The following is a 16316-nucleotide window of genomic DNA, read 5'->3' as shown; positions in this document are numbered from 1 at the left end:
ACCTACTGGCGACCGCCAGTAGGTAAAATATATATATATATATATATATATATATATATATATATATATATATATATATATATATATATATATATATATATATATATATATATATATATATATATATATATATATATATATATATATATATATATATATATATATATATATATATATATATATATATATATATATATATATATATATATATATATATATATATATATATATATATATATATATTCACGCTCCAAGGTTGTCCACCATGTGAGTAGCACGCGAGCAGCAGCTTTATTTATGTGTAGGTGAGGACGGGGATCCGCTTGTAGACGCCGCTCCGTAATAGATCTGCCCGACGCGTTTCGAAGCTCCATCTGCTTCTCTTCAGGGGCTTTAACGGAAGCGGTGTGCGCACCCGCTACACTTCTCCAATTATATAACTCGCCCGTCGATGGGAGGCTCCAGTGAGACTTCTGGGAAGTGTAGTACGGAAAGCACACAATCAAGTCCTGTATGGACTCCACAAGTGGGCCCGTCCTCGATTCCATGTACGGCTGCTACTTCACTGCCGTGACCCCCACGTTAACGGGGTGGTGCATACTCTGCGGCTGGACTGCCGCATATAGATTCACGCTCCAAGGTTGTCCACCATGTGAGTAGCACGCGAGCAGCAGCTTTATTTATGTGTAGGTGAGGACAGGGATCCGCTTGTAGACGCCGCTCCGTAATAGATCTGCCCGACGCGTTTCGAAGCTCCATCTGCTTCTCTTCAGGGGCTTTAACGGAAGCGGTGTGCGCTCCCGCTACACTTCTCCAATTATATAACTCGCCCGTCGATGGGAGGCTCCAGTGAGACTTCTGGGAAGTGTAGTACGGAAAGCACACAATCAAGTCCTGTATGGACTCCACAAGTGGGCCCGTCCTCGATTCCATGTACGGCTGCTACTTCACTGCCGTGACCCCCACGTTAACGGGGTGGTGCATACTCTGCGGCTGGACTGCCGCATATAGATTCACGCTCCAAGGTTGTCCACCATGTGAGTAGCACGCGAGCAGCAGCTTTATTTATGTGTAGGTGAGGACGGGGATCCGCTTGTAGACGCCGCTCCGTAATAGATCTGCCCGACGCGTTTCGAAGCTCCATCTGCTTCTCTTCAGGGGCTTTAACGGAAGCGGTGTGCGCACCCGCTACACTTCTCCAATTATATAACTCGCCCGTCGATGGGAGGCTCCAGTGAGACTTCTGGGAAGTGTAGTACGGAAAGCATTCAAAACACATACAGTAAGGGGGGACCCATGGGCAGTTTAATGACCAGCTCTGAATACAAGCCCAACTAACAGTATTCACAACAGAGTACCAGAGGGTCAATAAAAAGACAGGCTAGTTAGTGAAGACAGAACGGGTGTAGCGCTCCCACTATCCATATGATTTCGGGGTAAATGCTAAAGAACATATATATGTGTATATATGTATATATCTCTATGCCAGATCAAAATAAGTATCTGGTCTCTGGCTCCCATCAGTCACCACTCGGAACCGCCCTTCATCATTTGGGGCCCCGAGGACCAACACTGTACCAGATCTCGGTGTATTGACAGAAAGAAGAGATCTTCCTGTAAGTCTGTATGTGTTGGTATTATGGTGCAAACCATATGTGTTGGTAAGGTAGCTGATGGGGTTGAAGAGAAATCTATAGTGCAGTGCAAGAAAAACCAGGAAAAGAATAGGGGTGAATAAAATTGGTTTAAGGAGCAATAATTAATTTATTAGGGTTTAACTCCTAGCACCAATGTTAAAAAATAGCTCAGACAGGGTGAAATTATAACCTGCCTAGTGGTGTGACGTGGTCGACATGTTTCAGCAAACCTGGCTATTAGCCTTGCTTTCTTCAGGACCTATTAGTTACAGCTACTGCAAACAAAACAAACCCAACGTGACAGATAAGTAAAAGAGTAAAAGGTAGTGTAGGAACGACACAGAAAAGTCACCTGAACCTCCAGGTTGTGTCTGTTCCAGACCTCTTCTTACACTCAGCGGCGGGCTGAAAATACAAAGCATGGCGTGAGCTAATCTCCCCATAGCTGTCTACAACAAGCCTATCTAATACACCTCGTGCAAATTTATCCACATAGGTGTAGTCCAGAACCTGAACTCTTAAAAAGGCACACTGACCAAGTGTAAATGAAAACGTGATGAATGAAATATTTCAAGTCTCACAGGGTACCCCTTACCTGATCAGTAAGAGATAAACACCTCACCTCGCCTGGCTGCGGCTCAGGACTGGTGAAGCACCGCTCTATAAAAAAGGAAGGTGAATAAATTCAAAGTCAAGAATCCTTCACCGTGTAGAGCCTGAATTTAATCAATGAGAGCACTACTTATAGTAAGATGTTAGCATATGATGAGGAGTAATGTCATAGCCATTTTAGCATCAAATGCATGTATCTGATGTTGCAAAATGTGTTTTAATTGGACCCAAATATCAAGTGTGCAAAGCCAGGTAGTGTAAAGCCAGGTAGTGTATGGCGGTGGGTGTCACGTCACCGCTAGATTATAGAATATGCCCAATGTTGCAGGACTCAAATGCCAGAAACGCTCGTATCACAGCGTACGACCCGCCAGGTTCAAATGTTACTTGCAGCAGTAACACATTCCCCAACCATTACAGGGCTGTGAGCGCGTGGGACAACAAAAGACCCAGAAGACCCGTTTTCTATCTGCTTGTCAGTTAAGGACTCTATGCTGAGGCTCAGAACTGCGCGCTATTGCCAGGGAGCGTAGCGCGCACTCACCTATCCGTCGGTACTTCCTCGCGGCATCTGTGCCGTCTGGGGAGGTACCGGCGGGATGTTTACACCATGATTATGTAGCGTGTTGACTCATTGGTCCGTTCAGCTCACGTGACGCGCCAAACAGAGCGTCACGCGTCAGCAAAGGAACGGAGCCCCTGATTGGGGCTACGTCCCGGCTAGGTAACCAATAGTATGCCCAGTCAAGGACAATAATAACAAAAAGCTCTGGATAGAGCGCAACAGTTAATGACAATTGACAGAGTGCCCACCGCTTTGCGCGATCTATGTCAGAAAACGATCAAGACACTCCCGGTGGTTGCACTTTGCAGAATCTGACGTGATGCACAGTCATCTAGAATGTTATCTATTGAATGACACAAGTGTCAAAAAGGGCCTTAAAAAAACCTTAAAAAAACAAGCAGTGGCATAAAACAGTATATAATGGCCATGAGGGCACCTATGACTAAGTCTAATCACTACATTGAGATAGTAACTTTGGGATGAGACGAGTGTCATTAGGGCTTTAAGAAAAACAAGCATAGGCAAAGAATAGCCATGAGGGCACCTTAGATACTGTTAGATCACTATACTGAATGGACACATAACACTATACTGAGTCGGGTACACCATACTGGAAAGACTCAAAACGAGGACCAGGGGATATCATCATTCAGCCCCGTTCGGTCGGTCCCCAACTTCAGCACCCATTTCTGTTCTTTCTTGTGTAAGAAATCGCTCACATTGGTGATATGAGACGGAATGAATGGTTTCTCCAAAACTGTCCACTTAAAGGACGTGGGTGTATGATTCTGCGTGATGAAATGATTGGTGAGTTTGGTGGCCTGTCGCCTGCAGTTAATAGTACTTCTGTGCTCAGATAGCCGCACCTTTATTTTGCGGGTGGTCATCCCGACATACCTGAGTTGACACGGACAGGTTATGAGATAAATTAATTTGTCACTATTACAATTCGTGAACTTTAGTTGTTTCCAGGGTTTGGAAGTCCCGATGTCTATCTCATTTGTCCTGGAAGTTTGGGCACATGATTGGCAAGTGCCACAGGGGTGGTGGCCGGTCACAGGAGGTAGATCCCAAAGGGTGCCTACAGCTCTTGGCGTCTCACCGAGGGGTCTGGTGTGTACCATCCTATCCCGCAGATTGGGACCCCTTTTGAAGGAGAACAGTGGTTGTGGAATAGAATGAGGGCCTGAGTTCAAGATGGGCCAGCGTTTCTTAACCGCTTTCTTGATATTATGGGATAGTGTGCCAAAGGTGTGTACAAAGGTTAGCCTCTCAAGGGGTGCTTTAGGGGTAGTAGGTTCTAACAGTGCTTCCCTGTTGTTGTTCTTAGCACGTTTTAAAGCTCGGTTGACCAAGCGGGGTGGATATTTCCTTGCAACAAGCTGGTTTTTGAGTGCAGTGGAGTGCGTTCCGAAGGAAATGTCAGTGGAACAGTTCCTTTGGACTCGCAGGAACTGTCCAAACGGAAGATTGTCGCGCATGGACTTGGGATGGTGGCTGTCATATAACAACAGAGAGTTCCTGGACATAGGCTTCCTGTACAACTCGGATTCCAAACCCGTAGATGTGGCTTTAATCAAAAGATCCAGAAAGGCTAGTTTATCCACGCCAATCTCAATGGTGAAGCGTAGAAAGGCATTCCTGCTATTCAACCAGCCAAGGAAGTCTCGACAACTGTCTTCAGAGCCACGCCACACCACCAGGACGTCATCAATGTATCGTCTCCATGTTCTTATATGATCACGATAAGGATTGGACTCATTGAGGACAAACCTCTGTTCGAAATAATGCACGTAGAGATTAGCCAAGCTGGGGGCATAAACGCTCCCCATGCTTGTTCCAGACACTTGTAAGTAGATGTTATTTTCGAACTGGAAGAAGTTCTTCTTCATGGCTAGAGTAGCACAAGCCATGATAAAATGTGTCGGAGTAATGGTATCTATCTCAGTGGAGTCCAATAGTGAATGAATAACCTCCAGGGTTTCGTCCTGGGGTATAGAGGTGTATAATGCCTCTACATCAAACGAAACCAACAGGTCCGTGTTGATGTTGAAATCGAGATCAGGTAATATACGTAAGACATCGGTTGTGTCCTTAAGGTAAGTCGGCATGGTTTGGACCATCGGGCGTAGGAAGTGATCGACAAACGTGGACAAGGGTTCCAGAACGGACCCAATGCCCGAGATGATAAGTCTGCCGGGTGGTGGGCGTTTCTCCTTATGTACTTTAGGTAGTATATAGAAGTAGGGAGTCACCGGAGGCACTCTGTCAATTGTCATTAACTGTTGCGCTCTATCCAGAGCTTTTTGTTATTATTGTCCTTGACTGGGCATACTATTGGTTACCTAGCCGGGACGTAGCCCCAATCAGGGGCTCCGTTCCTTTGCTGACGCGTGACGCTCTGTTTGGCGCGTCACGTGAGCTGAACGGACCAATGAGTCAACACGCTACATAATCATGGTGTAAACATCCCGCCGGTACCTCCCCAGACGGCACAGATGCCGCGAGGAAGTACCGACGGATAGGTGAGTGCGCGCTACGCTCCCTGGCAATAGCGCGCAGTTCTGAGCCTCAGCATAGAGTCCTTAACTGACAAGCAGATAGAAAACGGGTCTTCTGGGTCTTTTGTTGTCCCACGCGCTCACAGCCCTGTAATGGTTGGGGAATGTGTTACTGCTGCAAGTAACATTTGAACCTGGCGGGTCGTACGCTGTGATACGAGCGTTTCTGGCATTTGAGTCCTGCAACATTGGGCATATTCTATAATCTAGCGGTGACGTGACACCCACCGCCATACACTACCTGGCTTTACACTACCTGGCTTTGCACACTTGATATTTGGGTCCAATTAAAACACATTTTGCAACATCAGATACATGCATTTGATGCTAAAATGGCTATGACATTACTCCTCATCATATGCTAACATCTTACTATAAGTAGTGCTCTCATTGATTAAATTCAGGCTCTACACGGTGAAGGATTCTTGACTTTGAATTTATTCACCTTCCTTTTTTATAGAGCGGTGCTTCACCAGTCCTGAGCCGCAGCCAGGCGAGGTGAGGTGTTTATCTCTTACTGATCAGGTAAGGGGTACCCTGTGAGACTTGAAATATTTCATTCATCACGTTTTCATTTACACTTGGTCAGTGTGCCTTTTTAAGAGTTCAGGTTCTGGACTACACCTATGTGGATAAATTTGCACGAGGTGTATTAGATAGGCTTGTTGTAGACAGCTATGGGGAGATTAGCTCACGCCATGCTTTGTATTTTCAGCCCGCCGCTGAGTGTAAGAAGAGGTCTGGAACAGACACAACCTGGAGGTTCAGGTGACTTTTCTGTGTCGTTCCTACACTACCTTTTACTCTTTTACTTATCTGTCACGTTGGGTTTGTTTTGTTTGCAGTAGCTGTAACTAATAGGTCCTGAAGAAAGCAAGGCTAATAGCCAGGTTTGCTGAAACATGTCGACCACGTCACACCACTAGGCAGGTTATAATTTCACCCTGTCTGAGCTATTTTTTAACATTGGTGCTAGGAGTTAAACCCTAATAAATTAATTATTGCTCCTTAAACCAATTTTATTCACCCCTATTCTTTTCCTGGTTTTTCTTGCACTGCACTATAGATTTCTCTTCAACCCCATCAGCTACCTTACCAACACATATGGTTTGCACCATAATACCAACACATACAGACTTACAGGAAGATCTCTTCTTTCTGTCAATACACCGAGATCTGGTACAGTGTTGGTCCTCGGGGCCCCAAATGATGAAGGGCGGTTCCGAGTGGTGACTGATGGGAGCCAGAGACCAGATACTTATTTTGATCTGGCATAGAGATATATACATATATACACATATATATGTTCTTTAGCATTTACCCCGAAATCATATGGATAGTGGGAGCGCTACACCCGTTCTGTCTTCACTAACTAGCCTGTCTTTTTATTGACCCTCTGGTACTTAGTACGGAAAGCACACAATCAAGTCCTGTATGGACTCCACAAGTGGGCCCGTCCTCGATTCCATGTACGGCTGCTACTTCACTGCCGTGACCCCCACGTTAACGGGGTGGTGCATACTCTGCGGCTGGACTGCCGCATATAGATTCACGCTCCAAGGTTGTCCACCATGCTGGAGTTATATAATTGCTGGAGTTATATAATTGGAGAAGTGTAGCGGGTGCGCACACCGCTTCCGTTAAAGCCCCTGAAGAGAAGCAGATGGAGCTTCGAAACGCGTCGGGCAGATCCATTACGGAGCGGCGTCTACAAGCGGATCCCCGTCCTCACCTACACATAAATAAAGCTGCTGCTCGCGTGCTACTCACATGGTGGACAACCTTGGAGCGTGAATCTATATGCGGCAGTCCAGCCGCAGAGTATGCACCACCCCGTTAACGTGGGGGTCACGGCAGTGAAGTAGCAGCCGTACATGGAATCGAGGACGGGCCCACTTGTGGAGTCCATACAGGACTTGATTGTGTGCTTTCCGTACTACACTTCCCAGAAGTCTCACTGGAGCCTCCCATCGACGGGCGAGTTATATAATTGGAGAAGTGTAGCGGGTGCGCACACCGCTTCTGTTAAAGCCCCTGAAGAGAAGCAGATGGAGCTTCGAAACGCGTCGGGCAGATCCATTACGGAGCGGCGTCTACAAGCGGATCCCCGTCCTCACCTACACATAAATAAAGCTGCTGCTCGCGTGCTACTCACATGGTGGACAACCTTGGAGCGTGAATCTATATGCGGCAGTCCAGCCGCAGAGTATGCACCACCCCGTTAACGTGGGGGTCACGGCAGTGAAGTAGCAGCCGTACATGGAATCGAGGACGGGCCCACTTGTGGAGTCCATACAGGACTTGATTGTGTGCTTTCCGTACTACACTTCCCAGAAGTCTCACTGGAGCCTCCCATCGACGGGCGAGTTATATAATTGGAGAAGTGTAGCGGGTGCGCACACCGCTTCCGTTAAAGCCCCTGAAGAGAAGCAGATGGAGCTTCGAAACGCGTCGGGCAGATCCATTACGGAGCGGCGTCTACAAGCGGATCCCCGTCCTCACCTACACATAAATAAAGCTGCTGCTCGCGTGCTACTCACATGGTGGACAACCTTGGAGCGTGAATCTATATGCGGCAGTCCAGCCGCAGAGTATGCACCACCCCGTTAACGTGGGGGTCACGGCAGTGAAGTAGCAGCCGTACATGGAATCGAGGACGGGCCCACTTGTGGAGTCCATACAGGAATTGATTGTGTGCTTTCCGTACTACACTTCCCAGAAGTCTCACTGGAGCCTCCCATCGACGGGCGAGTTATATAATTGGAGAAGTGTAGCGGGTGCGCACACCGCTTCCGTTAAAGCCCCTGAAGAGAAGCAGATGGAGCTTCGAAACGCGTCGGGCAGATCCATTACGGAGCGGCGTCTACAAGCGGATCCCCGTCCTCACCTACACATAAATAAAGCTGCTGCTCGCGTGCTACTCACATGGTGGACAACCTTGGAGCGTGAATCTATATGCGGCAGTCCAGCCGCAGAGTATGCACCACCCCGTTAACGTGGGGGTCACGGCAGTGAAGTAGCAGCCGTACATGGAATCGAGGACGGGCCCACTTGTGGAGTCCATACAGGACTTGATTGTGTGCTTTCCGTACTACACTTCCCAGAAGTCTCACTGGAGCCTCCCATCGACGGGCGAGTTATATAATTGGAGAAGTGTAGCGGGTGCGCACACCGCTTCCGTTAAAGCCCCTGAAGAGAAGCAGATGGAGCTTCGAAACGCGTCGGGCAGATCCATTACGGAGCGGCGTCTACAAGCGGATCCCCGTCCTCACCTACACATAAATAAAGCTGCTGCTCGCGTGCTACTCACATGGTGGACAACCTTGGAGCGTGAATATATATATATATATATATATATATATATACAGTTGTGCAGTATGAGACCAGGAACAGCTCAAGTCTCAGTGGTAACCACTCAACACATGCGCCAATGTTAATCACCTGTCTGACATGTCCTTGTTACAGTAGAAATTACCCGTAAACACATCAGCTGCTCTTTTAGATATGCTCAGGCTTTATCATGCTTGTAGCCCACATTTTAAGCAATATCTCTCCACTGAAACATCTGTTACCCCATAACACTATTGGTTCATAAAATAGGCAGTCTGAATATATACCATTTCAATATGTTAACTGTGCACTCCACACGCAACATGATCACTTTTTCCTCTGCATGTAGATCCACTCAGAAAACAATGTAATCTCAGTGCCATCCTGCAATAAAAGCTGCCTAGTGATACCTTGAACTGCAAGGAAGCGAGTACCTGGTGCACGTTGGCGCCAGAGTTGATGAAGCTGCCCAGCTGTTTCCTGACATCCTCCAGCTCCTTCTCGGACATAGATGTGGTGCTGGTAGGGATGTTCAATGTAGAGGCCCCAGCGGGGACAATAATGCTTGTGGTGAGTTCCTTACGGTTCCGGGCATTCTGCTGCAGATACCGAAGAGTCTAAAAATCAAATACTCACATCAATGGAGGCCGTTAGACAGAAATCACAACTTGACTGACCCTAAGCACACAAGTAGGAAATTAAGAAGTTCTAGGAGCAAGATTAGTGAGTTCAAACTACATTATCTGATATGATGGGAATCGGTATATACAGATCTAAAATACATAAAATAACTGTCCTAATCAATGTAGATGTTACAGAGGTGCTTCACATCGATTAATTAAGGAGCTTGTAGCACCATAATGTGAAATGATGGTAAAGACAAACAATCCTTAGGTTCTCATTTCACTGCTCACATTGCAGATTCTGGTGCTTTCTAGTTTAAAATCCTTCTTTGCGGATAAATTGAGAAGTAGGAGAAGATTAAGAAAAGGGGGAGGGGCTATAGAGTTGCAGGAGGGATACCTATTCAAATAAGGTAAATTGCTTTGTATGTTTAGCCATACACCAACCTTTGGATGGAGCTCTAAGCAGAAGAAAGCAGAGGGTGTCACAGAGAGAGGCAAGGTGGTTGCTGAGATGTTTGAACCTTACTCTTGACTATGACTATAGTGCTTTCAGACAGAAAACCTTATCATATTCTGCATCCTCTTACCCAGCTTACATTCTTCTCAATGTAATTCCATTTAAATCCATTCACATGTAGAGCTAAAGCCTTATGCTATCAGCGCTCATTTTGTTTTTCAGGCTAACCTTACAATCCCACCAAATAAATTTCCAGCACTACCTCTTTATCATCAGTGAGCTTGGCTAGCAAATAGACCAGGGAGTCAAGGTTACGGGTATTCTTTGATTTCAGTTCCTCATATTTTTTCAGAAAATCTTCCGGGGTCTGGGAAAACTCTGCTATTTTAACCTGTGGACAACACGAAAACAGACATAAGAACCAAGGTTAGCACATACATTAAACACTACTTCGATATCATGTGGTGTGATAAAAAGATAGAACAGATTTTAAGAATAACATAATAAGAACCTGTGGGACTTGGCACAGTTTCACATAAGTGATTATGATCTTATTTTGATAAAAATATATTCCTACCCTCCGACACGGTTTCACTGTGAAACATTGGACCATGACATCCAAAAATAATCGCCTGTGTAAGTAACAAACTATCAGTAATGGTTATTTAGCAGGAGGGTGCAAGCACCCGTATATCTTTTAGGTTTCACATCTTGGCAAAGCTCAAAATCTGCTTCACTTCACACAAGCTGGATTTTGTACTGGTTGCAGTACTGAAAGGGTAGTAACAGGGGCCTTGGATTAGCTTTGTTTCTGCACCTACCATGTATCCCAGTTATGATCCTATTGAATTTGTGGGCAGCATATGATACTGCTGGCCACTGGTTCCTTATAAAGTGTCTGGAAGAACCGGTATCAAGGACATTGCCTTAACATGATTCTAGAAGTTCTTAGAGAACAAGCCAATACAAATTATTTTTCACTTCTACCTATCAGAGTCAAGGATGTTAAGATGTGGAGTGCCACAGGGGTCTATTCTGTCTTCATCACATTTCAAATTATACATCATTCCTTTAGCAGTACTGATCTCTTCATATGGGCTATCAATCCTAATGTATGCGGACAACACACACAATTAGTTTTTAAGATTCTATAGGATCTAAAGTCAAGAGTGGTCAACCTCAATGACTGCATCCAAAGAGTTAAGGCATGAATGTTCCAAGAATCAGATTAAGCTTTATATAAGCAAAATACAGATCTTTGCCCCAAACAAAAAGTACCCAGTATGTGATATATTAATTTTTGGCTGGATTCATTGGGAGAAAAACCTATCCCGGTTTTAAAAGTGAAAAACCTGGGGTTTCTGTTTGATAAGTAACTCCCAGGAGGAGAAAGTAAACACAGGGGTAAGAAGCTGGTTACGTAAATGCTTTCATATGAGCAAAGTTTGACTATTGTAATGCCACTGAATTATCTGCTAGGGAAACTAGAGCTTGTACAAAACGCAGCTGCAGGGCTAACATTCATCTTGAAAAAGTTTGATTCCATCTCATCTGTGTTAGTCAAGCTGCACTGGTTGCCATTTAAGTAGAACATTGGCTTCAAAGCACTCTCCTTGGTTAATAAAGGTTTTTATACCAGGAATCAGAACCCGTTGTGAAGGATGCTTGTGTTGTATAAACCACAAGTCACCTTAGATCAGAACAAGCCTTTTTTATACCGAGTACCTAGACTCCTTTGTTCCACTCTAAAAGGAAAATAGTTCGGAGTTCTAATCTTTAGAAATAGCCTACCTAGAACTAGCCTACCTAGAATTCTACATCTATAGGTCTTGTCTTCTGACATTTTTCAAAAACATTTTAAGACGCAGCTTTTCCCAGTAGCTTAACGGCAGTATCACGCTCTGCTTGTCTTATCAAATCTGCTTTCTTAGAGGCTGCTGAAGCGCCTTCATACCATCGGGTATTTGCCACGCTATATAAATCCAAAAAACACAACTACTTGTATTTTTCATGTTGCTGTACATAATATTCATATACATTCAGATGTAAAATGAAAGCATTCATTCATTTTTCCCCAAAGAGGCAAAGGGGCACAGAAAGACAACTTTCTGGTGCATCCACTGTACCCAGTATCCGCGAGAGTGGGGAACACCCACACTTTCTCTTTTGACAGTGCGTGCTTGCCCCTAGTGCAACAAGGATTGCGGAAAAAACGTTAGTGAGACAATGAAGAGAGTTACATGGGAGTAAACAAAAGTTGAGAGATATGCTGAAGATAATAATAGAGGGAAATGACCTCAGAAACAAGCAAAGAGCACATCTGGAAGAAAGGACATCAGAAGAAAGCCCGACTCAGGAAGTGAAGAGTGAAAACCAGCACTTGGTGGAAAGATTAGCACGAGACACAACAAAAGAACAGTGCAGCTTAGGAGTAGAAAATACTTTAATGCAGAAGACGAGTGCACCCCTTGGTAAAACAAGAGGGACAGACAACCTATGACAACTGAAGCACAAAACCTACAACAAAAGAGTAAAGGCCAGGAAAAGACCAAGAGGAGAAGAGGAGAGACATAGAGGAGAGGAGAAGAGAGAAGAGAAAAGAGATAGAAAAGAAGAGAGAAGAGAAGAGAGAATAGATAGAGAGAAGAGCAGTGTGTGTGTCTCTCAAATATGCAGCCAAGCGGAAGAGCAACGATGAGCAAAACTCAGGAAAAGACAAGAGATAAACATAGCTCACAAAAAGATAAGAGAAGAAAGGGCTAGGAGAGAATTAATTCTAAGAAGAACAAGCATTGGCATAGCCAATAGGTCTCGCCTTTGGGATCTTATAAGTGTTTTGTTATCCAGCACAATATCCTTAGTGCAACAACATCAAGTGTTGCATGGCTAAATACTTATAAGGTCCCAAAGGCGAGACCTATAGGCTATGCCAACGCTTGTTTTGAGTGAGTGGCTTGTGCAGGTATGCCACTGTGAGGTAGAGATGCTGCATGTGCTTTTACAGGAGCCCCTGTGACATTGAGCCTCTTCAAAATGTATCTTGGGTCTGGTGTAATACTTCTAGCCCCTATTCCCGCACCCAATGCATCCTTAAATGTTCCATGTGCAGCCGGGGTTGACACTCCTATTACCCCTGCCCTCCAGTGACACTTTATCTGTCACAGGTGGTGGTGGTGGACGTGGTGGTGGTGGTGGACATGGTGGTGGTGGTGGTGGACGTGGTGGTGGACGTGATGGTGGACATGGTGGTGGACATGGTGGTGGCTGTGGTGGTGGACGTGGTGGTGGACGTGGTGGTGGACGTGGTGGTGATGGACGTGGTGGTGATGGACGTGGTGGTGATGGACGTGGTGGTGATGGACGTGGTGGTGATGGACGTGGTGGTGATGGACGTGGTGGTGATGGACGTGGTGGTGATGGACGTGGTGGTGATGGAAGTGGTGGTGATGGAAGTGGTGGTGGACGTGGTAGTGGATGTGGTGCTGGTGGACGTGGTGCTGGTGGACGTAGTAGTGGACGAGGTGCTGGTGGACGTGGTGGTGGTGGATGTGGTGGTGATGGACATGGTGGTGGTGGTTGACGTGGTGGTGGAGGACGTGGTGGTGGTGGAGGACGTGGTGGTGGTGGAGGACGTGGTGGTGGTGGAGGACCTGGTGGTGGTGGAGGACGTGGTGGTGGTGGAGGACGTGGTGGTGGTGGAAGACGTGATGGTGGTGGACGTGGTGGTGGATGTGGTGGACGTGGTGGTGGATGTGGTGGACGTGGTGGTGGATGTAGTGGACGTGGTGGTGGATGTGGTGGTGGATGTGGTAGATGTGGTGGACGTGGTGGTGGTGGACGTGGTGGTTGTGGACGTGGTGGTGAACGTGGTGGTGGTGGACGTGGTGCAGAGTGCGAGCGAAAGACAGAGTGAGCGAGGGGGAATAAAAAATAGAAAGAGAAAGCGAGAGACAGAGTGCGAGCGAAACACAGAGTGAGTGAGGGGGGAATAACATTGTCAGATATCACAAGGGTACAATAGAGAAAGGGCTTTCTTCACAAGAAAATATTTTTTCGAGCGGGAAGTTAAGATGCATTGGCCCGCAAATGGTAGTAGGAAAGTGGCATGCAAACATAAATGTGATGGGACACTTAGGAGAGAGCCATGCACGAGGGAATGACTAATGCTAAAACTGTTACAGCAGCTATTTACAAGCACACTCGTGCTTGTGGCGCCATCTGCCTTGCGGGAGCGAGCAACAGCCAATTAGCATGTGCGCCGCTGCTCGCTACCGCAAGGTGGATGCCGCCACAAGCACAAGTGTGTGCTTGAAAATGAGCAGACCAATGGCTAAAGCCCCCACTAGAGCAGCGCATGCGTGCTGCCTAGGTGAGACCTAAAACCAAAAGCCCACTGCCTGGGCGATTACTGCCAGACACAAAAACTAGAGCAATGAATAGAAAAAAAGGAAATCGTGCTGCCCTGACAAATAAACAAAAAACGAAAGTGCATAGCCACGGGCAAAAAAAGCACAGTGTGAGACCATGGAAGGGGGTCTTCCAAGATAATAAGCAAATAGAACATGGAACAAGGAACGCAGCAGAGGAAAACAAAGCAGCACAGCATAGCACAAAAAAATTACTAACAGCACAGAAGGAAAGATGTCAGTAGTACACGTAAATCGAAGATTAAAGTGACTACACAGCACAAAGGGAACTGCAAAGTGAAGCACAGAAAGACAGACACATGATGCTCACCTTAACTGTGTGTGTGGAGGCAGACGTTGTGATGTAAGGAGTGCGGTTCTTCTGTAGAAGGTCGATGTAAACCTCCGCTCCATCCCCTCCATGAACACGCAGCAAGCTGATTAGCTCATTTACATCATGATGGATGCGGAACTCGCTCATTTTTGTGTCCTCAAATGGGGAAAATAAATACCATTCAGAATGCTCCAGAGAACGCTACAGGGCGGCTTCATCTAGACAATATGCAATAAATACAGCAAGGACTTACTTGCATGATGATCATGAGGATCAATCAGACATTAGCCTAGAGACAATTACATTTATGGAGCCAACATACTGGTCTTTGATCATATGCAACATATCTGCCTTGGCAGAAATAGCAAGGAGACACACATGCCCCAAGGCAGGAAAATTGTCTTTTAAAGCAGGATTTCCGATACTGGCAAAAACGTTTTAAAGGAAAAAATAACCTGAGGAAATGCATGGAACTGGGAAGCAGCTTCCATGTGAATCCACTCCCTACCTACCGCTACTGTGTAAGTGGAAGAAGAGTATTAAGACCCCAGGTTTGAGTTTCGGTGCCAACTCAACATTCAATCATTATGAGCAAATAAGTTAATCCCGCTATCCATGTAAAAATTAATGTGTTCTTGTATAATGTAAATGCGGCTCATTTAAAGCACTCCAAGTTCTTCCAATCGACTTCGGCCTATATAAAACAAACGATGATGGAGGTAAGAGAGGCAACAAGAGAGAGGTCAGGGAAGGGCCATGAAGTGACGGGAGCGAGGTGGTGGAAGAGACAGCCCTCAACGATTGGGGAAGGCATGCGGGGAAGGGGCATGCAGCGATGCAAGTGAAGTGGTGGTAGAGATGGGCAAGTAAAGAACAGAATGCGGATATTGGAAAGTAAAAAAAAAAAAAAAAAAAAAAAAATAAGTATGTCACAAGTGCGCAGCCAGTTCAAGGATACTAGCCACTGGAAGCAGTGCTTGGTTCAAGCTCCACAGCATGGACGAAGACATGAAGCCGAGCAGGAAGCTGGAGGTAAGAATAGTCGCCCACCAAAAGGAAGAAAGGAAATGAGTGATGTGGAAGCCAACTAATGGTAAGTAATGTGCAAGCTCTAAGCCCCTTTAAAGATTTTTTTTCTCTTTACAAGAGATTTCACAAGCGCCGTGTAGGCGGAACCTAAAAAGTCCTTTGCCCACAATCCATCTGGCTGGAGGAGGGAGTGATGGGGGCTGCGCTATTCACACCGCCCCACACCCGGGCAAGCCAAAGTTGAGGTAATTACATTATTATTTAGAGGGGACAATTCAGACCAGATACTACCACATTGCCCAAGCACAACTTTAAACTGCCTAGCTACTGCTGCTTTAGTGTTTCTCAGAGACCCCCGTCCCCTTGTCAAAGGGCAATAATAACTAGCCCAACACAGGACGAGGAGGAACTACCTTAAGGCTCCTTCACCCTGCTCAGGTGCAGGGGGGGGGGGGGAGCTAATGATGCAGTATCACACTCCTTCAAGAGGGGAAGTTACAGCACCCTACTTGCATTGCTTTCTGGTGAGTGAAGAATATGCCCCTCAACTTTACCATACCCAAGTACACGAGGAAGAAATGCTGCATAGCCCACCTTGCCTTGTAAAAGAATGAGTCTTCCAAGCACATCTGACTGGAGGATTATCGCCTCAGGAAATCCTCATGGGTCGTGTAATGAGGCTGCCTGCTATACTTGCAAATGCACTTGTCAGACCCCTCCTTGATTTCATAATCTGCAAAACAAATTGCGAAATCTGCA

The 16316-nt window shown here is 46.0% G+C and overlaps 1 protein-coding gene across 2 annotated transcripts in view; it reads right to left on the bottom strand.

Moving 5' to 3' along the window:
• Positions 1-16316, bottom strand: part of TUBGCP2 (tubulin gamma complex component 2) — a 376270-nt gene that overhangs the window by 307484 nt on the left and 52470 nt on the right. Inside the window, exons 2-4 of one of the 2 annotated variants that reach the window (XM_078643325.1) lie at positions 14526-14684; positions 10051-10179; positions 9140-9322 (exon numbers count right to left, since the gene is read on the bottom strand). In XM_078643325.1, the coding sequence (XP_078499451.1) occupies positions 9140-9322; positions 10051-10179; positions 14526-14675 (462 nt within the window). In that variant the 5' untranslated portion in view covers positions 14676-14684. Of the gene's footprint in view, positions 1-9139; positions 9323-10050; positions 10180-14525; positions 14747-16316 lie in introns of both variants that reach the window. The other variant, XM_078643326.1, reaches the window with a different exon arrangement.

The sequence above is a fragment of the Lissotriton helveticus genome, chromosome 5_1 (genome assembly GCF_964261635.1).
Source record: "Lissotriton helveticus chromosome 5_1, aLisHel1.1, whole genome shotgun sequence".
Classification (NCBI taxonomy): Eukaryota; Metazoa; Chordata; class Amphibia; order Caudata; family Salamandridae; genus Lissotriton; species Lissotriton helveticus.
Note: the sequence above shows the minus strand (reverse complement) of the source record. Positions and strands in the feature narration are given on the sequence as shown.